This window comes from Hemibagrus wyckioides, linkage group LG11 (genome assembly GCF_019097595.1).
Source record: "Hemibagrus wyckioides isolate EC202008001 linkage group LG11, SWU_Hwy_1.0, whole genome shotgun sequence".
Classification (NCBI taxonomy): domain Eukaryota; kingdom Metazoa; phylum Chordata; class Actinopteri; order Siluriformes; family Bagridae; genus Hemibagrus; species Hemibagrus wyckioides.
The window spans coordinates 31,116,181-31,139,851 of record NC_080720.1 but is presented as its reverse complement, the minus strand read 5'-3'; the positions used below and the strand labels follow the sequence as shown (position 1 = coordinate 31,139,851).

General features: G+C 41.1%; 1 protein-coding gene and 1 long non-coding RNA gene across 4 annotated transcripts in view; one reads left to right on the top strand and one right to left on the bottom strand.

Moving 5' to 3' along the window:
• xirp2a (xin actin binding repeat containing 2a) overlaps window positions 1-23,671 on the top strand; it is a 32,440-nt gene that overhangs the window by 8,542 nt on the left and 227 nt on the right. For 2 of the 3 annotated variants that reach the window (XM_058403220.1, XM_058403221.1), the window contains exons 2-9: window positions 3,685-3,787; window positions 11,367-11,491; window positions 11,731-11,865; window positions 12,052-12,114; window positions 12,821-12,887; window positions 13,043-13,146; window positions 14,130-23,094; window positions 23,406-23,539. In XM_058403220.1, coding sequence (XP_058259203.1) covers window positions 3,685-3,787; window positions 11,367-11,491; window positions 11,731-11,865; window positions 12,052-12,114; window positions 12,821-12,887; window positions 13,043-13,146; window positions 14,130-23,094; window positions 23,406-23,500 — 9,657 coding nt within the window. In that variant the 3' untranslated portion in view covers window positions 23,501-23,539. Of the gene's footprint in view, window positions 1-3,684; window positions 3,788-8,469; window positions 8,676-11,366; window positions 11,492-11,730; window positions 11,866-12,051; window positions 12,115-12,820; window positions 12,888-13,042; window positions 13,147-14,129; window positions 23,095-23,405; window positions 23,540-23,671 lie in introns of those variants that run through there. The other variant, XM_058403222.1, reaches the window with a different exon arrangement.
• Window positions 8,930-9,816, bottom strand: LOC131361715 (uncharacterized). Its single transcript, XR_009206070.1, has 3 exons — window positions 9,665-9,816; window positions 9,487-9,586; window positions 8,930-9,316 (listed from the first exon to the last, which is right to left on the bottom strand). It is a non-coding gene; the product is annotated as an uncharacterized LOC131361715 (long non-coding RNA).

Sequence of the window (23,671 nt, the reverse complement as noted above, 5' to 3'; positions counted from 1 at the left end):
ACTAGTATAATATATAGTGACAGGCATGAGAGCGTGTGTCACATGATACGAGGCATGACTGATGGATGACATCGTTTTCTTTGTGCCATGATGCTGATAATGAATCTGTAATAATGAAGCCTTACGGTATTGTCTATCTGAACAGAAGAATAATTAAAAAACAGAATACAGAAGACATTGTAATGACTTTGAACACACCTTGTTTTTTTTAGATTCGTTACAATAAAACTCAACACGTTCAGTAGAATTTACTGAATCTGTTAGTATCGGTGAGTGTATAGAATTAATTCAATAACATAAATAGGATATTGGATCAAATTTAGTAGAATTGATTCACTAGAATGGACATAGAGTCTATAGAATGCAACAGAAGACAGGAGACACATAGACAGGAGAATAGAATTGCAATAGAATCGCATTCACTCAATTAAAATAGGATGTTCTGTATATTAGAATAGAACTAAAACAGAATATAGAACACAGTCATCAATCCGATTGTTAAGCAGAATGGAATTCTATTCACTGGAGTGCAACAGGGTACGTTCACGAAATTGGAATTCTATTCAAAATAGGATAGAAATAAGAAATACATGCAAATATATTCCGTAGAATAGAGTTGAATTGTATTCTTCACAGCAACAGAATAGTATATTCACTAGAATAGAGACATTAGAGTACAATAGAATTGCTCTGACTAGAACAGAGTTAGCATGATATAGAATATATTATAGAATTCTATTCACTATAATACACATAAATATTTCGATTAGAATAGAATTCTACAGAACGGAATAGAAAGTAATATTTCCTTATCACATAGATATCATTATATCAGATATTCGTTTGAATATGCTGTGGTCAGTAAAGTGTGGTCAGTAAACTGTGTCCATTAGAACCAAATGATGCAGGTTGTAATAGAACAGAACCATATTCACGAGTGTAGAATATTATATTAAGATGGATAGAATTGAATAATAAAATAATTCTATTAGAATTGAGTGTTTAGTGGAATTGAATGATTCTCTCTAGATAAGAATGGGATTCTATCCAAAGTTGGAAATAATATATAGGGTATAGTTAATAGAATAGAATGAAATAGTATTGAATTGAACTGAATGTGTGTGTGTGTGAGTTTGAGTGTGTGAGGTTGGATTGGTCAGTGTGTGTGTGTGTGTGTGTGTGTGTGTGTGTGAGTTTGAGTGTGTGTGGTTGGCTTGGTCAGTGTGTGTGTGTGTGTGTGTGTGGTTGGCTTGGTCAGTGTGTGTGTGTGTGTGGTTGGATTGGTCAGTGTGTGTGTGTGTGTGTGTGTGTGTGGTTGGATTGGTCAGTGTGTGTGTGTGTGTGGTTGGATTGGTCAGTGTGTGTGTGTGTGTGTGGTTGGATTGGTCAGTGTGTGTGTGTGTGTGTGTGAGTTTGAGTGTGTGAGGTTGGATTGGTCAGTGTGTGTGTGTGTGTGTGTGTGTGTGAGTTTGAGTGTGTGAGGTTGGATTGGTCAGTGTGTGTGTGTGTGTGTGTGTGTGTGAGTTTGAGTGTGTGAGGTTGGATTGGTCAGTGTGTGTGTGTGTGTGTGTGTGTGTGTGTGAGTTTGAGTGTGTGAGGTTGGATTGGTCAGTGTGTGTGTGTGTGTGTGTGTGTTGTGCTTTAACACTGCCATGTACTCTTGTTTGTGTAACTGCAGCTTGGTGACTAATGTTTAAAAATGTCCACTTATCACACACAGAGCCTGCCGAGTAATGAGAGCCTCACTGCTCACACTAACAGGAAACCCCCTCTTTCTCTCTCTCTCTCTCTCTCTCTCTCTCTCTCTGTCTCTTTCTCTCTCTCCTTCTCTTTCTTTCTGTCTTTCTCTGTCACCCCCACCTCTCTCTCTCTCTCTCTCTCTCTCTGTCTCTTTCTCTCTCTCCTTCTCTTTCTTTCTGTCTTTCTCTTTGTCACCCCCACCTCTCTCTCTCTCTCTCTCTCTCTCTCTGTCTCTTTCTCTCTCTCCTTCTCTTTCTTTCTGTCTTTCTCTTTGTCACCCCCACCTCTCTCTCTCTCTCTCTCTCTCTCTCTGTCTCTTTCTCTCTCTCCTTCTCTTTCTTTCTGTCTTTCTCTTTGTCACCCCCACCTCTCTCTCTCTCTCTCTCTCTCTCTCTCTCTGTCTCTTTCTCTCTCTCCTTCTCTTTCTTTCTGTCTTTCTCTTTGTCACCCCCCCCCCACACACACACACATTTGACACAGTCAGCATTTTTAGTACACATTAAATCATAAACAGACGTCTGCCGCGCTCGACCCACTTCTAAATGGACTCTTCGTTCAATCTGAAAATGATTATTCGAGGCGATTAGACAAGATGGCAGCAGACAAAAAGAAATCCAGGCTAGCTAACAGAAGCCAGACCAGCTAATGACTCATATCAGAGAGGAAAATTGTAAGCAGAGCACTGGAGGAGAGACGCTGACCGATTTCAGGACATGAGGCGTCTTTGAACTGGAGACATTCTGAAAGATTTCACATGGCCCCTTTAATATATTTCACTGACTCCACCTTTAATTCAGGCTCGAATAAAACATTCGTTCCAGATCTGAAATCATTTCCTTTAAACCCTCTCTTTCTTTCTCTCTATCAATTATCACACCTGTTTCCTGCCAGGCTTTTCTTTTTTTTTATGACCTCTGACCTCAGCATAGTCCAGACAGCCTGGAGTGTTGTTCTTACACTCTGTAATGTGACACTCTGTAGCACACACTCCATCGACCCTCACTGTGTGTGTGTGTTTTTGTGTTTATGTGTGTTTGTGTGTGTGTGTGTGTGTGGGTGGGTGTTGGCACATAGTGTCATCGTTGCTTTTCCTGCTGTTTTGTATGGCCTTATCCAGCTGAGTGGTTGTCGTGGTAACGCCAGAGGGGAGGATTATTTGATTTGCAAATGTTTTGAGGAACACAAAAAATAATGAAGAGAGGTGAAGGGAAAAGAGCTCGGAGATACTAACGGGCTAAACGAAGGATGATTATTATTATTACTATTATTATTTATATAATGTTAAAAATTCTCTCGTCTGATTGGTCAATTTCTAGAGCAGTAATTCTTCCAGGTTTCTATTAACACACCCGTTCCTTATACGCTTTATTTAAATAGTTACAGTTAGTTACACACACACACACACACACACCTCGCCTCGGAGATTTAGCTTTGTGTGGTTTTTTCAGAACATCTTTTTGGTCAATTCACTGTAACAATAAATGGATATAAATTCCATGGTTATGATAAAAAGCATCACCTCCAGGCTCCAGGTGACTACAGTGACTCCGCCTTCTTTGTGTTGTTGATTATTCTCCTGAAAGAGTTTAATTTTTATTAAACGCAGTCTTGACTCTCAGGGTCGTGTGCAGTGTGTTCTTCAGTCAAGGACGCTGATGTTGACTCAGTCCTTTAATCTACCAGAGCAGTCTGTTTAACCAGAACATATTAAATATTAAGCTGTTGATATGCTGTTAAAGGAAGGCACACACACACACACACACACACCACACACACACACACAGTCTACAGTTCAGCGGATCTTTATTATACACTTTTACACACTTTCTGGGTGGATGCAAATGAGCACATTATATCCGTGTTGTAACCACTCCTCTTCCTCCTCCTCTTCCTCCTCCTCTTCCTCCTCCTCCTCCTCCTCCTCGGTGTTCCCTCTCTCCCTAGGAAGCGAAGGGCTCGTCCTCAACGGCTTGCAAGGTAACAGAGCAAAGGAGCAAAGGAATGCCGGAGAACCAGACGTCCAATCAGAGCGAAGAGATGAGTGACTGTGAGTATCTCTAGTTTTAGTATGATGATGATGATGAGGAGGAGGAGGAGGAAAGGGGATGATGAGAGGAACTATGATGACAGGAACTTCAGCATACCACTGCTGGGGTTTGTGTGTGTGTGTGTGTGTGTGTTTTCAAGGTGACATGATTGAGGACCCATCTGTATTTCTGTGGGACATGCTGACAAGTGTGATGACATGCCAGGCTTTATGTGTGTGCAAAATACTATGACTTTGGAATGATATACTGTACTCTGTGTGTGTGTGTGTTTACGTGCACACACACTGACACACACACCACACACACACCACACACACAGAGTACAGAGTACAGTATATCATTCCAAAGTCATAGTGTTTTGCACTGTTATTTATTGTTTATATTGTTTTAAGTGAGCAAATGTGTGTGTGTGTGTGTGTGTGTGTGTGTGCAGTACAGTATATCATCCCAAAGTCATAGAGTTTTGCACTGTTATTGTTTTAAGTGTGTGTGTAAGTGTGCATATGTGTGTGTGTGTGTGCAGTACAGTATACCATCCCAAAGTCATAGTGTTTTGCACTGTTATTGTTTTAAGTGTGTGTGTAAGTGTGCATATGTGTGTGTGTGTGTGTGTACAGTATACCATCCCAAAGTCATAGAGTTTTGCACTGTTACTTTTATGTTTTAAGTGAGCGAGTGTGTAAGTCTGCATATGTGTGTGTGTGTGTGTGCATGTTTCAGTACATGTTTAAGCATGAATGCATCGCAGGAGCATGTTAGCAACTCAGCAGCTTTGAATGATTTAGAGGTTTGGATTGTTCTGTGAGGTGACGTGTGGTGTGTTAAATTTAAGTGCCCCTGAGTCACAAGTCTGTCTGATCTGCCCATCGACTCTACTTTTAAATAGATAAATGTGTTTATAGGGTGTCACTTAAACACACACACACACACACACACACACACACATGGCACACTTACACACTTGCTCACTTACAACAATAACAGTGCAAAAGTATGACTATGATATTCCTACAATTTGAACTAGAGTGCAAAAGTTTGTACCCCCCTCTCCTCCTTGATACCTTGTTTTCTAAAATAAATAAATAGATGGAAATAAAACATAATAAATAACAGTTATAGGAAGTTAAAAATAAGAACCCAAAACATGTATTTATTTTATGGATAGATAGATAGATAGATAGATAGATAGATAGATAGATAGATAGATAGATAGATAGATAGATAGATAGATAGATAGATAGATAGATAGATAGATAGATTATTTAATGAATGGATGGATGGATGGATGGAAGGACAGATAGATAGATAGATAGATAGATAGATAGATAGATAGATAGATAGATAGATAGATAGATAGATAGATAGATAGATTATTTAATGACTGGATAGATAGATAGATAGATAGATAGATAGATAGATAGATAGATAGATAGATAGATAGATAGATAGATAGATAGATAAATAAATAAATAAAAGAATAAAAGAATAAATGGATAGATAGTTTTTAAACTTAAATGTTTTGATGGTATTAATTTTATCCTAACCTTTGCGCTGGACTGTAAGGATATACATTTTTAAATACACATTTATTCCTCTGATTATTCAGGCCACTAGGGGGAGCTGCTCCTCTCCTGAGCCTAAAGCATGGCTGATTATTTTAGCTGAGCTAGAGAAAGTAGTCATCTCCTGTGTGATTAATGTTTGATTAGCTTCAGGCTCATCTGTGTTCATTGACAGAGCATTAAGAGTCATTACAGACCCAGAGACTGCTGACTAAAGCAACGAGCCGCTGAGATCCTCGGCTTCTCCTGCATCCTGTATTTATTTCAGGCGTCTTGTACTGGAATGTGACATGGGGGGTATTTTTTTGCTCATGTCATGTGTCAGAACTAATCATGGACTTAGTTTAACCTCATGACATCATTCGTACATTCGAGGTTCTTCTTCATACATCTCCATCATAGAGCTTAGCGATCTGACTAGCATGCTAAGCAGCTAATCATTCAACTAGCAGGAAGTGTGAGTTCTTAAATGCAGAAAAGCATTTTTGACAAATTTAATATTAAAAAACACTGTAAGTGCAGTACGACGTGACGGATTCACTCCTCCACGATATGTTGATTTTTTCTGGTAACGCTCTCGCTCTTAAAACACGTGTTTTTATTCCTTTTATTCCACAGTAATTCACTAAAGATTATCCTATATAATGTTTTATTAGTTTTAAAAAGGACAGAAATTTAAAGTTACTCTACATTTAATGTTTTGGTAAGCTCCATGAGGAGATCCAGCAGCTTTAAACAGTCCCTCAGGAACCTCTGAACAAAAAAGAAAGACATTTTAATTAAAAAAAAATTCTGTATTGTCGTAAAAATAAATAAATAAACAGATGGATGGATGGATGGATGGATGGCTGGATAGATAGATAGATAGATAGATAGATAGATAGATAGATAGATAGATAGATAGACAGACAGCGGAAGGACAAACAGACGGACGAAGGAATAGATGGATGGATAGATGGATGGATGGATGGATGGATGGATATACAGACAGACAGACAGACAGATGAACATACAGACGGATGGAATACCAAATAAGTATATATATATATATATATATATATATATATATATAATTTATAATTATGATTATAATTATATGATTAAAATTATGAGTTTGAGGAGATAATAATAATAATATTAATTATTAATTATAATTAATAATATTAATAATAATTATATAATATATAATATAATTATATAATAATAATTAATAATATTAATAATAATAACAATAATATATATATATATATATATATATAAATATATATATATATATATATATATATATATATATATATATATATATATATATATATACTATATTGCCAAAAGTATTCGCTCACCCATCCAAATAATCAGAATCAGGTGATCCAATCACTTCCATGGCCACAGGTGTATAAAATCAAGCACCTAGGCATGCAGACTGTTTTTACAAACATTTGTGAAAGAATGGGTCGCTCTCAGGAGCTCAGTGAATTCCAGCGTGGAACTGTGATAGGATGCCACCTGTGCAACAAATCCAGTCGTGAAATTTCCTCGCTCCTAAATATTCCACAGTCAACTGTCAGCTGTATTATAAGAACGTGGAAGTGTTTGGGAACGACAGCAACTCAGCCACGAAGTGGTAGGCCACGTAAACTGACGGAGCGGGGTCAGCGGATGCTGAGGCGCATAGTGCGAAGAGGTCGCCAACTTTCTGCACAGTCAATCGCTACAGACCTCCAAACTTCATGTGGCCTTCAGATTAGCTCAAGAACAGTGCGCAGAGAGCTTCATGGAATGGGTTTCCATGGCCGAGCAGCTGCATCCAAGCCATACATCACCAAGTGCAATGCAAAGCGTCGGATGCAGTGGTGTAAAGCACGCCGCCACTGGACTCTAGAGCAGTGGAGATGCGTTCTCTGGAGTGACGAATCGCGCTTCTCCATCTGGCAATCTGATGGACGAGTCTGGGTTTGGCGGTTGCCAGGAGAACGGTACTTGTCTGACTGCATTGTGCCAAGTGTAAAGTTTGGTGGAGGGGGGATTATGGTGTGGGGTTGTTTTTCAGGAGCTGGGCTTGGCCCCTTAGTTCCAGTGAAAGGAACTCTGAATGCTTCAGCATACCAAGACATTTTGGACAATTCCATGCTCCCAACTTTGTGGGAACAGTTTGGAGCTGGCCCCTTCCTCTTCCAACATGACTGTGCACCAGTGACCAAAGCAAGGTCCATAAAGACATGGATGACAGAGTCTGGTGTGGATGAACTTGACTGGCCTGCACAGAGTCCTGACCTCAACCCGATAGAACACCTTTGGGATGAATTAGAGCGGAGACTGAGAGCCAGGCCTTCTCGTCCAACATCAGTGTGTGACCTCACAAATGCGCTTCTGGAAGAATGGTCAAAAATTCCCATAAACACACTCCTAAACCTTGTGGACAGCCTTCCCAGAAGAGTTGAAGCTGTTATAGCTGCAAAGGGTGGACCGACGTCATATTGAACCCTATGGATTAGGAATGGGATGTCACTTAAGTTCATATGTGAGTCAAGGCAGGTGAGCGAATACTTTTGGCAATATTTTATATATATATTGTTTATTTAATATATAATTCAAATATAAATATTATTGTCATACAATATAAATATATATATATATATATATATATATATATATATATATATATATATATATATATATATATTGTATGACAATAATATTTATATTTGAATTATATATTAAATAAACAATATATATATATATATATATATATATATATATATATATATATATATATATATATATATATATATATATTATTGTTATTATTATTATCTCCTCAACCTCATAATTATAATCATCCTCATTTACTGACATTAAGGAAACTCTTCCTGCGTATGTGATTAGTCAGTCTTACTTAAGGTGAGCGTGACTGAACGCAATGTCTCAGAGTGTGTGTGTGTGTGTGTGTGTGTGTGAGAGAGAGTGTGTGAGGTATGACAGACTGACGCTGTCTCTCTCTATGACTTCAGGTTAAGGGCATGTCTGGTAGCTGAGCTAAAAAAGGGCCACCATGCTCCCAAGCTGGTCATCTTTTTTTAAAGGGGAAGGGTGGGGGGGGGTGAGTCAGGGGGTGAGGAGGGGGTGTCTAAAATAAAACCAGCTGTCTCGAGCTACGGCCACTCTGAAGTGAACTGGGGAGAAATCAGGAGCTGGTCTCCAAACACTCTATACACTCATATCTACTCAGAACTCAGCAAGGTTTAGCCGGTCAGCCCAAACCTCCAGGTGGGATCTGTATCGTCCAGGTGACTTTTTGATATCGTCAGCGATCAAGCTACGTAAGGTGAGTACTGAGATAAAACACGTGGCATCTAACGTGTAGGACTGGACCAAAGGAAGATTATTTTGTATCTAGAATGTAATAAGGTTCAGCATATAATACTAAAATAATTCAGAAGTCATTTCTCCGGTTCTGATTTTTCCGCATTTTAACCTTGTCACTTAAGTCTGATCATTGAGTTTAGCGAGTGATGTTTAACTACGCAGGGCGCCTTCACGTGCTCCGAGCTCTCGCTGAAAATAAATATTAATGCCTCTTATTTGCATGAGCACCAATTTATTAAAGATTACACTCAAGATATTTAGCTCTGGAACACCGGGGCATCGATTCTGTCGCTGAATCTGACTTGAGCTTAAACCTTATGAGTTTTGATATAGCTGGATCAACTTCGATTGCTCATGAATGACATCAGAAGAAAAGATTGGCTCCGCCCCTATACCCAATCTAAACCATCATCGATCTTTTTTTTTTCTGAATGATTGTGACGGAAACAGGATCCAAGGAAATTCTTGACTATAGAGCTGTAAAGGGAAGAACTAATAAAAGTTTCATTTGGACGTCTCGAAACGAGGCCCGTCTCAAATGGCGTGTGGGTCCGAGACCTGTGTGAGCGCGCTCAGAATAGAGACGAACACTAGAAATATCTGAGGGAGAGAGAGAATGAGGGAGAGAGAGAGAGAGACAGACAGAGAGAGAGAGAGAGAGAGAGAAGTTTAACAGCCGGAAAAAATATTTTATTCTTACTAGAAACTGGATCCTTATAATAAGACTAATAAAAATAGTAACAGATCTAGCGTAACTAGATTGCACTGACTTATAGGACGAGAGGAATTTTCTGGAAATGCTCTCACGCTTCTAGCATTTAGGAAGTTCCTCTTCCTGGAAGCTCTTCCTCGTTATCTTTCCGTCTTCTTCTGAAACATGATACAGAGCAGGATTTAGATGTTTACTCCACAGCACCGTCCCGCATCTAAGCTTGACATCCTCCTTACCCTTTTTCCTCCTTTTCGTGGCATGCGAAGATCAGATATTGGTGTGTGTGTGTGATCCTTCTGTCTCTGCATCCCTCCATCCCTCTGTTTAAAGAGTGTTGTGTGTCCTCTAAGTTTCAGGGGTAGAGTTTCTGACCAGCTGCCATTAAAACCCTGTCTATTCGAGACTGCATTTCTCTCTTCCTCTCTCTCTCTCTCTCTCTCTCTCTCTCTTTCTCTCTATCTTTGCCTGGATAGCTTTACCCTGACATGCCCTAAATAGCAGCCCTGTTAAAATTAACAGCCTGGGGAACATATCTGTGTCACATGATGCTCTTGCAGTGCTTAACTGATGTAAGAGAAGCACGCGGGTTTATGACACAGTAACGGTGACAGACCTAAATCTGTAATCACTTTAAAATGATTCAGATGTTAATGGCGTCTGGTTATTGTTATCACAAAATGCATGCCGCTGCAGTGTTTGTAATTATTCCCAGGATTGTGTGCCGTGGTAAATTCCACTTAAGATGAAGCTTGATCTCGGATCTCTGTGTCTGTGATGATGAGGTTAATCCTTAATATATCTGGAGTGATTGATGGAGCTGAGTCATTATTTATTTTTACAGCAACATCCCACATACCACACACGTCAATAAGTCTGTAGGGCTAACAATAGAGAGAGAGAGAGAGAGAGAGGGTACAAGATTAGCGAAACAGGAAGAGTAAGAAAATGAGAGAGAATTAGAGAGAGGGAGACCGACACTGAGAAAGATGCAGAGAGAGAGAGAGAGAAAAAAGAAACTCTAAGGGAAAGAGAGATACAGATAAAGACTTCTCTACAGATATGGAGAAAGGCAAAAACTAGAGAGAAAGACGCTGATGCTGAGATAAAGTGAGAAAGGGAATGAAAGAGAGAGAGACAGAGAGAGCAGAGGAGATGACAGGATATATATATATGTAAATAGAGAGAGAGAGAGAGAGAGAGAGAGAGAGAGAGTACAAGATTAGAGATACAGGAGAGTAAGAATATAAGAGAGACACTTATGGAGGTGAAAGAACAACACTGAAGAAAGATGCAGAGAGAGAAGAGAGACAGAAGGATGATTGAGTGAAAGTAAGGGAGAGGGGGAAAGTGGAAGAGAGAAACTCTATGGGAAAAAGAGATACAGATACAGTATAGAGCAAGACAGTGAATGAGAGAGAAAGGGACAAAGAGAGAGATACAGAGAAAAAGAGAGAGACAAAGAAAGACAGAGAGCAGGGGAGATGACTGGAGAGAGAGAGAGAGAGAGAGAGAGAGAGAGAGAGAGAGTAACTCTAATGGGAGAACTACAGATATAGAGAAAGACAAAACTGGAGAGAAAGACTGATGCTGAGTTAGAGGGAGACAGTGAATGTGTGTGTGTGTGAGAGAGAGAGAGAGAGAGAGAGAGAGAGAGAGCACATCCTGTATTGAAGTATTATGGCATTATGAAGTGAAAGTATGTCTTAATTCGGTGGATTTCTGAAGCTTGTGCCACAAAAATAAATCTCATATGACTGATTACAATAACATGTCCCCTGGTCAGAGAACCTGGTGCAGTTCAATTAGACACTGACCGTTTTACAACTCCCACTGATCTAACCCTTCTAACTGGTGAACTCTATGATCAGTGACTACAGATTACAGGTTCAGATATCATGATGGCTGGAATAAAAAAACCTGAATGTGTTTGTGTTTCAGCTCTAGACAGCGTAGGAGTTTCAGTAGGAGACCCTGAAGGTGAAGTTGAGACCATCCCTCTGAAAGAACGACTGGCCTTGTACCAGGCTGCCATCAGCAAGGAGGAGAAAAGCCCTGCTAGTGTGGTAAACACACACACACACACACACACAGAGCTATCGATTTACTGCTTCCAGCGTAGGGAGATGAGACACAGGGTTCCTCTTCCACTTCCTGATTAATATTTATCACTGTGTGAACTAATCTAAGAGAAAGCGCTAAGGAAGAGACGCCACCATGATTGTTTTTCAGCATTGTGCTTCCGCCTAGAGGACAAACTAAGCAACAACGTCGCACTGATATCCGTGTGTGTGTGTGTGTGTAGGTCATGGAAGACTCTGAAGCATGCTCTCTGCCAGGTGGACTGGCCAGCGTGAAGAAACAGTTTGAGACTCAGAAAGTCAGTTCCTCGTCCTCGTCTCAAAGCACCGTGACACAGTACCACTACCAGCAAAAACAGGTAACACACTTCGCTCTGCACCGAACCAGGAGGCATCACACATGCCGTACTATCAGATATCTGGTTCTGTAAAGCTAACTATATATTTACCTCAGGAGCTAGCTTTATACGTTGTAAGTAAGTAAATGAACCAATGTGACAGGATACTGATACCAGATGTGTGTGTGTTGTTATATCTATCAACAGGAGGTGATGAGCTCATCTGAAACGAGTGTGAGGAGTAGTGTGAAAGAGAGTCACAATGTCAAGGTATAGCCTTTGTACACAAGGCTGCATTTACACTCGGCGTTAAAATGCGACCTGTGTCTGGATCTTGTCCACATGCGCATCGAAAAGACAAGCAGAATGTTATCCGATCAACATGTCCTGGTTCGGAGATGATCGAATCTTAGTATAATGTAAAAACACGAAACCCCACCCACTATCAATATTCCCCCTCCTCTCTCCTTGCACTTAGCTGTGTGGTTTTGCGATACAATCGAGTATAAAATATATTTATATATCAAATATAAATATAATAAAGTTGCAGAACTATTCATTCTCTGTAAAGCACACACATTTTTCCCGTCACAGCTAGCAGCCGTCCCGGACCCATAGCTTTCTTTTTACTGGTCCCATTACAGCACCTTAGTAACATCTGGAACCTCCTTATCCTTCTCATTTTACAAGATTTGTTGAATCTTCCGCTGACCAAAAATGTTTTGTTAAATTCAGGTCAAGCCATTTTTCTTTTGCAGACTTGTTTAAATGTTGCGCGGGAAATAGAGATCCGATCAGATACAGAAGCCACGTGAAGTGTAAACGTGCCGTATCCTGATTAGCTGATGATCCGATCCGCCTGATCGGATTACCGGGATCGCATTTTAGTGCCAAGTGTAAAGAAGATACAAGCTGTTGTAGAAGAATTGTTTGTGATTGTTTGCAACTTTACTTATATTGGTGTTTGTGGCTGCAGGTGGCACAGGATCAGCAAATTCAGCAGAATGTAGCATCTAGCTTTGGGAACCATTTTGATGAAAAAGGTATCTTAATTCCACGTATTTAAATCCCATGTTACATACACGAATGATTCAGTGCACAGTTATGGATTCATGTGGCCCAAAGATTTTGATGATTCTTTTTTTGTCATGCGTTAAACTTGCGTTTTTATTCAACTCTTCTTTCCTGGATGCTTTAGTGGTGATGATTGGAGATCAGGAGCTACCTAAAATCTCTACCCAAGCACTAAAACAGCAGCATGAAAAAACCATTGAGGAAGCCACTCCAAACAAGCACATCAAGGTAATAAAGGTCCATGCCCACACAGTGAAGCCCTTTCTTTCACCATCCAGCCATTCAGATGTGTTTGAAGGAAACATCTCATTTTTTAATCATTTGTGAGCTGAGAGTCAGGCTACTTATGAATCTGGGGACAGAAATGTATAGATACATAAATACATAAATAAGCAAATAGATAGATAAATAAATAAACAAACAAATAAATAATTACGGATCCCTACATAATAAAAATAATGTGTGTTAGTGATTTATTAATCTGAGGGAACTAGAGTGTGTGAAAAAAAGAAGACAGTAGAGCTCTTATAAGTAATAAATCAGCTATTATTTAAAATGTACATAAAAATTGACTGTCTTATTTGAAAAAAAAAACATTATATACTAAAAGATGTTACAAACAGTAGTTAATAATACATTGTGCATGTAAACTTTTCTAGTGTCTACATCTTAACTAAAACAGACGAGTGACATCTTTTTCCCCCTGATAAATATGTTGAGGTTTCCATAAAACACTAGGGGCGTGAATCTCAGGCATCCACGTGATACGACACGACCTCATTTCCTGAGGCAACAGTTCATTTGCGGATGATGATGATGATGAGGATGGTCAAATCAAAAAGGACTATTTTAAGTATTACGTTATGGCCAGATCAACTTGATTCAGTTCAAAACTGATTTATGACTGCTTCCCCTAATTAATTTTTATTATTTCCTTTTAAACTGTTAAACCTGTGATACACAGCTCAATGATCATGACGTATCAGTACGTCTAAACTTATCTTGTTCAGTTGCATTACTAAGCCATGACCATGACCCATAACTGCCCACACATATATAATTCAATATGTAGCGATGTCTAATCTAATACTTTAATCCTTATATAGATTTATATACAGACAGTTTTTATATAGCTTTGCAATTAGAACATTTGTTCAGTGACGATATATTTACTGAAACAATTACTGTCTTTTCCTCCCTCACCAACAAAGATTGATCTTGATTACAACCAGTTTCAGTGGGCTCCAGTAAACGTGTCATCCAAAGTTACAACAGGAGGTAATTATGAGTCTGTTACCAAAACTACGAAGACGACGTCCTCTAGCTGTGCCTCTTCATCTGCCCATTATGAAACTACAGAGCAATTTCCTCCACCACCACCAAACACTGACCTTCTTCAGGCCCCTATAGAAGGCCAAGGCTACTGTACTTCTCCCCAGCCACCTGATCAACATGTTCCGCAAAAATATCCAGTCAGCAAGGAGCAGTATTCCAAGCAGAGGAACCTCTATGAGCTGAAACGCTTGTATAAGCATATCCATCCAGAAGTGCGCAAAAACCTGGAGCGGGACTTCATTACTGAAATGGAGCACTCTCACATGGACAGTGATGAGGAGGTTAGCGGCGACGTGCAACAAGCACGCTACGTTTTCGAGAACAACGGAAGCAGTCCTGGGAAATGTATGAGCCCGGAAAGAGAGTATCTGGAATGGGATGAGATTCTGAAAGGTGAGGTGCAATCTATGCGCTGGATGTTTGAGAACAAGCCACTTGACACCATCAAAGATGACACACCAGATGAGAATGAAAGCAGAAACATTGCGCAGCAGGAAATCATTGCCGGAAAAGATGTGAAATATACAACTTGGATGTTTGAAACACAACCTATTGATGCTCTAGGTACAGAAACCCCTGACTCAGAAGAGTATAGCAGAAAACTAACAGATCTAGCAAGAGGAGATGTGCGAACTGCAACCTGGTTGTTTGAGACGCAGCCTCTAGACTCTATGAATAAAATTTACCAAGAGGATGATGAAGAGGAGCATTTGGTGTACACCAAAGACATTGCCGGAGGAGATGTAAAAACTGCCAGATACTTGTTTGAGACTCAACATCTGGATTCCCTTGGCCACACCGAGACAATTGACGAGTTACACTTCTTACAACTGAAGTCAGAGCTGGAAGAGATTAAAGGTGAAGTCAAAACTACAACAAAAATGTTTGAGACGCAACCTATGTGTGTCATTCGTGGAGATTCTGGTGAGATGTTGCAGATTACCACTGTGCGACGTGAAGAAACTGAAAAAGGTGATGTAAAAACATCCCGCTGGCTTTTTGAAACCCAGCCCCTGGATATGATTAACAAAGACCCAACTCAAGTTAAGATCATTTGTGGAGTGTCCATGGAAGAAAACTATCAGGGTGGGGTGAATCGGGGCAGGTGGCTTTTTGAGACAAAGACCTTGGATCAAATCAAAGATGAAGAATTGGAAAATACCAAAACTCAAAAGGAAGAGATAATCGGAGCAGATGTTAGAAGACACTGCATGGTCTTCGAGACACAGCCCATGGATACTTTAAAAGATAATACTAACGCCAGGCCATCTGAACAAGAGGAGATCCTTGGGGGTGATGTAACATCAGCAAGACATTTATTTGAGACGGTGCCAATGGAAAATCTGAAGGAATTGCCTGAAGTTGGAAAACTACAAAAAGTCGTTGCATTGGAGGAGGAGAAAGGTGATGTGAGGCATCAGAAGTGGTTGTTTGAGAGTAAGCCTCTCGAGCAAATTAGGGAAGACAAAAAAGAAATCACACGGACGGTTAATCTTCAGGAGTTAGACAAGGGTGATGTCATCAACTACAAGGAGATATTTGAGACCATGGATCTAAGCAAGTGCACGGATACATGTAAGATAGCAGTGGAAGGTGTCACAAGTGGATCGGTGAAATCAAACAAAGTACTCTTCGAATCCACGCCCTTGTACGCCATTCAGGACAGCTCAGGACAATACCATGAAGTCAAAACTGTCCGACGTGAAGAAATCGTCAAGGGTGATGTACGAAGCTGCAAATGGATGTTCGAGACTCGTCCAATCGACCAGTTTGATGACAGTTTAAACAAATTCCAGATCATCAAGGGAATTTCTAAAGAGGAGATTGAATCAGGTGATGTCAAAACAGCCAAATGGTTGTTCGAAACTCAGCCTCTTGATGGGATCAAATATTTCACTAATATGGAGGAAGAGGACAACAGAAAGAACCAGGCCACTGAGATCCAAAAGGGCGACGTCAAGACTTGCCGATGGCTGTTTGAGACCCAGCCGATGGATGAGCTGTACGAAAAAGCTGAGGTAAAAACAGAGGACACCACAGAGATCCAGAAAGGTGACGTCAAAACCTGTACCTGGCTTTTTGAGACTCAAACCCTGGACAGTATCAAAGATGAATCTGAGAATATTTTAACTTGTACTGTCAAACAAGAGGATGTGCAAGGCAAGGATGTACGTCTGGCCCGCTTTCTCTTTGAAACAGAAAACTTGGAGAATATCAGAGGCGGTGAGGATCAGAGTAACTTTAAACGAGTCACACAGATCGATGTCCAGTCTGGAGATGTATCGAGGATGAAGTATATATTTGAGACCCAGGCACCTGACATCAGGACCTCCACTTCAGAGGAGACCATGCAGAAACTAAAGTCTCATCAAACCGAGGATATCCAGAAAGGAAATGTTATCAACTGCACTTGGATGTTTGAGAATCAACCAATTGATTCCATCAAGGAGAACTCTGAAGAATCCAAAGAAGTGCGTACAGTGACAGATGTTCAAGGAGGGAATGTTAACAGAGGTCGTTTTATTTTTGAAACGTATTCCCTGGATAAGATTCAAGAGGATTCTTCAGAGACAGAGCTCAACAAACTTCAGAGCATCATGCGAGAGGAGATTGAAAGAGGAGACGTGAAAAACTACACCATGATGTTTGAGACCCAACCATTGTATGCTATTCGAGACAAAGAAGGACACTTTCACGAAGTTACTACAGTCACCAAAGAGGAAATTCTGAGAGGTGACGTCATCGGAGCAAGATGGTTGTTTGAGACAAAGCCACTAGACTCAATAAGAGACACAGATGAAGTTTATCTCATCAAAGCCGTTACTGAGGAAGACATACAGAAAGGCGATGTTAGCACAGCAAGGTGGAGGTTTGAAACACAACCCCTCGATGAAATTACTGACGATATGAAGGTTACTCTAAAGACGGTTGCAGATATTCAGGGTGGAGATGTCAAAACAAACACTCAGCGCTTTGAAAACGATGACATGTCTCAGAAATATGTGAGAACTGTTAGTGTGAGTGAAATACAAAAAGGTGACGTGAGAAGTGCCACGTGGATGTTCGAAACACGTACAATTGACAAGATCCATGGCGAGGGTTCTGAATACAATGACATGGATAAAGTGACAAAAGAGGAAGTGCTGAAAGGTGATGTCAAACAGTCACTGTGGCTTTTTGAAAAAGAACCATTGGATCGCATCAAGGACAGCGACGGGACAGAAATTGTGATTTCTCGTGAGGAAATTCCCAAAGCTGATGTCAAGACAACAACATGGCTTTTCGAAAGTACTCCGCTGACTGAGTTTAATGAGACCAACGTGGAGAGGACAGAGATCATCGGCAAAAGTGTCAAGGAGACATTAGAGGAACTTTACAGTCAGAAAATGGTTGGCTCCCAGGGGATAATTATAGAAGCAGATGAGATTGGTGATGTTAGGATGGCAAAGTACAAACTGCTGAATCAGGAGACTCCAGAGATCCAGAGAGAGGAGGTTATTCGAGGAGACCTGAGTAACATCATGTTGAACCTGCTCAATAGACGTGATACATCAGAAAGAAGCATCACCATCGATGCAGAGGAGAGGGGGAACATCAACACAACTGTCAAACAGCTCTTTAGTCAAGATAGGGATGTTAATGTTGAGAAGGAAGAGATCGTTAGAGGTGACATACAAGAAGCCATCAACAATCTGCTGAAGAAGGACGGAACAGCAAAACATGGTATTTTAATTCAGGAGGATGAGAAAGGAGATGTGAGGATGACCATATACTCCCTGTTGAACAAGGAAGAAGAAAGTGGACTTGTAAAAGAGGACGTTGTTAAAGGAAATGTCCGTGGGACTCTGCACAGGCTGTTGAACAATAGTGATGCCAAAGACCAGTCTAGAATTCAAATAAATGATACAGAGAGAGGGAACGTGAGTTTCTATTCAACATGTATCGAATCTGGGGCACTGGACTACCTCAGACAACTTCAGTTAGGGTCAGATGAAACATATAATGAAACAACTAAAGAAAAGATTATTGGAGGCGACGTGGAGAATACAAAACTGATCCTGAAGAACAGTCGTCATGCAATTGGACGAACTGTGGCTGAAGATGATATTGTTCCTGGGGACGTTCACAACACAGTGCAAGTTTTTATGATGGAACCAGTCCTGTCTTTGCATAATATCGAGAAGGAGGACATTGTAAAGGGGGACTTGAGAGCAACCCTCGATTCTCTTACACAGGCAGTGAATCAGCGCAAAGTCGTTGAAAAAGAGGAGGTGGTCAAAGGCAACATCAACACCACACTCAGATCTCTGGAAGAAGCCCAGTACCAACTTAAAGAAATGGAAAGACCTGAGATTGTCCGCGGGGACATCAGGGGTGCTCTTGAAAGTCTTGAACGATCAACCACTGCTAAGACTGAAATAATTATTGATGATGTAGTAGCTGGTGATATTAAGGGAACCTTGAAATCCCTTGAAGAGGCAAAGCAGGCAGTAAAAGAGGTTGAGAAAGCGGAAATTGTTAGAGGTGATATCCAGGCAGCTTTACTGAATTTACAGGAAGCATCAACTGAGAAAAAACTCATTCAGCACCAAGTGAGCGAACAGGGTGATGTGAAAGGTACCATTCAGCTCCTAATGGAACCAGTCTCCTCACCTCATATGCAGAGGAGAGCTAGCACAGAAGGTGATGTTAAAATGTCAATAAAATCTCTTTATGAGCAGGAACAAACACAGATAGAGAAGGAGGAGGTAATCAAGGGAGATGTTCATGGAACCATCAAATGTCTTATGAAGAAGAAAGAACAGTCCAGTCATAAGTCAAAAATAAACCCTTCCAGTAGAGTTAAAACTACCAAAAGTATTTCACAGGAAGAGGCTTGTGAATGCCCTGCTACACCTAAGGTTGAGCCCTCGAACCCACACCCTTCAAAAAACATGCCCAGGAGATCCGAAACAGGTGTGAGTACACAAAAGCAGACGGAGGTCAAATCTGATCAAAGTCAGGTCCTCACTCAAGGGAAAAGTTCTGAAACCAAACTTATGACATCAGCCGGCCAAACGGAGTCATCCCAGTTCTCGCACAAGATAAATGTAAAAGAACAGCAAGTTAAACAAAAACAAAACCCTGGTCCTGTAATCATAAAGAAACATGTGGGAAAACAGACAGAGGAGAAAAAAGCTGGAAGTGCTGTTGTGTGCTCTGCTGAGAGTGACACAAAGGAGACAAAGCAAACAACTGAAACCACAAAGCAAACACAAGAAATAAAGACACACACACAGGTGCAGACTAAAGTAACAACAGAGCACACCACCATTGCACAAAAGAGCACCAAGAATTTAAAATCAGAACAAAATGTGAAGAGTTTAAAGACTGAGCAGAACATCAAGAGCCTGAGCCGCAACCTGAATCCAAAGGGAATGATCAAAAAGAAATCCCAGCCAGAAATTCACTTCCCCCCGCCTCCAACATCTCCTCCACCACCTTCTGAGTCAGAGTTCTCTCTTCCTCCTCCTCCATCTCCAGTCACAGACCCTTTCAGCTCTCCTAGTCCTCATCTGGCCATGATGCAGGACAGTGATCCTTCCCTTCCACCACCACCTCCTCCACCTGCTATTGAAGCAGAGGCTGAGTTCTTTCCCCCACCTCCACAAGACTTCCTCCCGCCTCCTCCATCGCAGCAAGAGCTCAACTCAGTGACCCAGCCAACTCCAGGAAAGCCAAAGAGTCGACCTCTATTCAAAGTGCCTGCACCTGAGCCTCCTAAGCAGTCAGGACCACCTAAGGCTAAGTGGCAGAAAAAGCAAACTGCCCCTGCTCCCCCACCACCTCCTCCACAACCTTCTGTGCTTGAACAGAAGGAAAAAGAAGCAAAACATTTTACTTCAGTCACAGAAACCAAAGTGAGGGAGATAAAGCATGACGAACAGGAGAAGTCACCCATGATGCCTCCTCCACCAGTCACTGAAATTCCCTCAACAATCCCAGTGCCCACATCAGAGCCCAAGGAACCCCCTCGACCTAAAAAAGTATTTATTCCTCCAATTAAACTACCACCACCCCCAGAACCTGCTACTGATCCAAAGCCCAGACCTTATGCAAGGAAATTCAAAACACCACTAATGCTGGCTGAAGAAAGATATCGCAAACAAAGAGATGAAGCTGAGAAGAGTAAAAGTCCAACATCTCCTCCTGAAAGCATTCAGTTTCAGGACTTACATGGGGTTAATACTGAAGCAGAGTTGACCACAGAAAAATTTGGACAGTCAGAAATTACAGTTGAAGCACAGCAAGTATGTCCTAGTGAACCAGAACCAGTCACATTGCCCAAAGGGCCAGTTGCAGGAATACAGGAACAACCTGCCTCAAAAGTGGCTCAACCACTACAAAAGGTTCCTACAACCTTTCAGTTGGGCAAACCTTCCTTTCCCAATGCGGGTAAGAAAACTGTTGTTACTACAGATAAAAAGCAAGTCGCCCAAGCTACATCTGAAATCAAAGTTCAGCCAACATCACTAATTCCTTCTTTGCCAGGAACTGAGCACCATGAAAATGCAATGGCAAGATCTCACACAACTACATCCAAGCAAACCATTACTCATGTTCAGTCTACTCAGCAAATTTCAGCACCTGTTCAGTGTCGATCTACTGACTCTATAAAAGTTGAAGAAACTGTAACTGAAGAAGCAAAGAAGGCTCCCCAACAACCTACAAAGATCCCAAAAGTGGCCCCAAGCTTCAAAGTTAAAACATTTAAGATGCCCAATCAGGAGAAGCTAGAAGAAAAGAAGGAATCAACCCAGAAAGAGCAAAGAATTACATCTGAGGTCTGTGCAGATCAGGTTTCCTCCAAAATGGAAATGCAAGAACAAGTACAGCAAATGACCAAAGACACAAAGCTTGAGATAGATCTGAAGACAGCCAAACAAAAGCCAAAAAAGCAGCTGCCTGTTGTGGCACCAAAAGCATCAGTGGAGATGCATCATATTGTACCAGCCATGTCAATGGAGGTTCATCAGCAAGGGTCAGGAAAAACCACAGTTATTCAATCTCAGCAAGCTGTAAAGGAGGAACATGTTGTGGTACATGAAGAAAAGGTGATCAGTCAGAGCTCAGTTCAGCAGCAAAATTTTCAACAAAAAGGGAAATTTCAGATCAAGAAACAAATAAAGGGTTTAGAAATGCCAGCAGGTGCGGTGGAGGCCATTAAACAGCAACCACAAAAAGAGTTTAGCCAGATGGAAATTAAGGAAACTGCAGTTGAGACATCAGATGTCCAGAAGTATGAGGAGATTCAAAAATTGCTGAGTCATATCAAGGTGATGCAGGAATCAGGAGGGAAAACAGATGCCAAGTCTGTCAAGATAATGCTGAGTATGATCCCAGAATGGTTGCTAGGGACTGCTGAAAAGGTAGAACTAAGCCGTGCACAGTACAATAAACAAAAACTTCAGGAGATCATGGTATATGTGAGGAACCTTGCTCAACTCAAACTTACTATTTTAGAGGCACATTTGGCTACACTGGAAAAGACTCTAGAGTCTAAGTCATTAGAGGAGAAGAAAGTGGTTGGCGGCACAACGCAGAAAATATCAAAAATAAGCATTGGTTCAGCTAAAGTGGAATCTCAAAAGAAAATGATGGACAAGACTGTTCAGGACATTAAAAATACAGATATCAAAACAATGCCTCCAGAGCTTAGAATGAGGACGCCATCTCCAACGTATATTTGCATTGAGACCGCCAAAAGGACAGACTCTCCTCTGCGAGTCACCCCCTCGCCTCCACCATACAGAACAGGCGCCACCCCAACACCCCCACCTCGTTGGTCCGAAACCTCCACAAATATTAGCCGAGCTACACCCTCTCCAACTATAAGTCGCTCAGAGAAGCTAGCCAAACTAAGAGACACAACTGCCAAGCTCTCTCATGGTGCATCCCCTCTTCCAATGGCTATGCCTGAGCAAATCATTATGCAAGGTGAAATGGAGGAGTCACACTTGTCCGGCCAACAGAAGATGAGTTTTGAGACCCAGATGATGGAATCATCTATGCTGGAGGCCAATATGGACTCCATGATGAGTGTAAAAGACAAGAGAGAGTTTTTTGAGGAAGCTCAGAGAGCAGAGTTGAACCGGCACTACATGCGGAAAGATCCTATCGATATCCCAGAACGTCTGGGGCCTGAAGAGGACAATGAGACAGAGATCCCTATTGACATCCATGACAGAATAAAAGAGGACATGCCCAGGGTCGACCTGTCCAGACTTGTCAATAAGTTCGAGTCCCCAAAACCCAAAGTGTATATGAGGAAGGATCCTATTTTTATTCCTGAGAGACTTGGTAGCGATACTGAGGATGCAGAGCATGAACAAGAGAAAAAATCTTCCCAGGCGGAAGAGATGCCATCCTTCGACATCAAGGCCCTGAAGAATGTGTTTGAAATGGGTGACCAGGCCCACCAATATCTCAGAGAGGACAGAAAAAACCTTGAGATGCAGGAGGAATTGGCAGAACCCACAGGATTCTCTGAGTCAAAGTCGGTTACAGAGCATTACTCAACTGTTGATGAATTTGGTAACACAGTGGTGGGGTCAAGGAGCCAGAGTTCATCTCATTCTCAGAGTATGACCACACGCCGCGATCCGCCAACATATGCAGATGTGGTACGAGGGAAGGTTCAGGTCCTGGACGTCCCACCTGAGGCTTCAGCAGAACAACTTCTGAAGAATTTCCAGCAGTCCTGGGCGGACAGCGAAAACGTTTTCAAGAACCTGGGATTCAGTGTCTCGGAACAGCATACCTCTCAGAGTGTATCACATCAGCAGCACACTGTCATCACCGGTAAAATTGTGTGATAAGGCATGGGAACACTAATGAGTGTAAGGAGTGTTTACTAAAACAACACTGGTGTGTTGTTGTGAATTATTTTAAAGCGGTTTTGCAACTGGATTGTACTTTGTGGATATTTGTTTGAATGCATTATCCTACTCCATTATCCTAACTCTTCTGTTTGCAATTTTACTTGTTTTTCTTGTTGTCTGCTAACCTATTAACATCATAACTGCCAGTGAAATGTGCTTGGCTTTCTATTCATATTCTAAACTTTTAGAATTGTATTTGATTTTCATCAATTGTTACTTTCTCTCTTGCAGAAAATAAGAGTGCCAGACAACGAACTTTGTCGGGTATGTCGGAAGAGGGTGTATCCCATGGAGTCTCTCATAGCAGACAAACAAAACTTTCATAAAAGTTGCTTCAGGTGTGCTCACTGTAACAGCCAGCTCAGGTAAATTTTCATAACACTTTACAAAAATATACAGCATATACACATCAATCTATATGTGAAGAAACTCTTCATAACGTAAAATGTTGACATTTTGTACTGTATTTCTTATGCATTGAGCATCAAACTGCAACA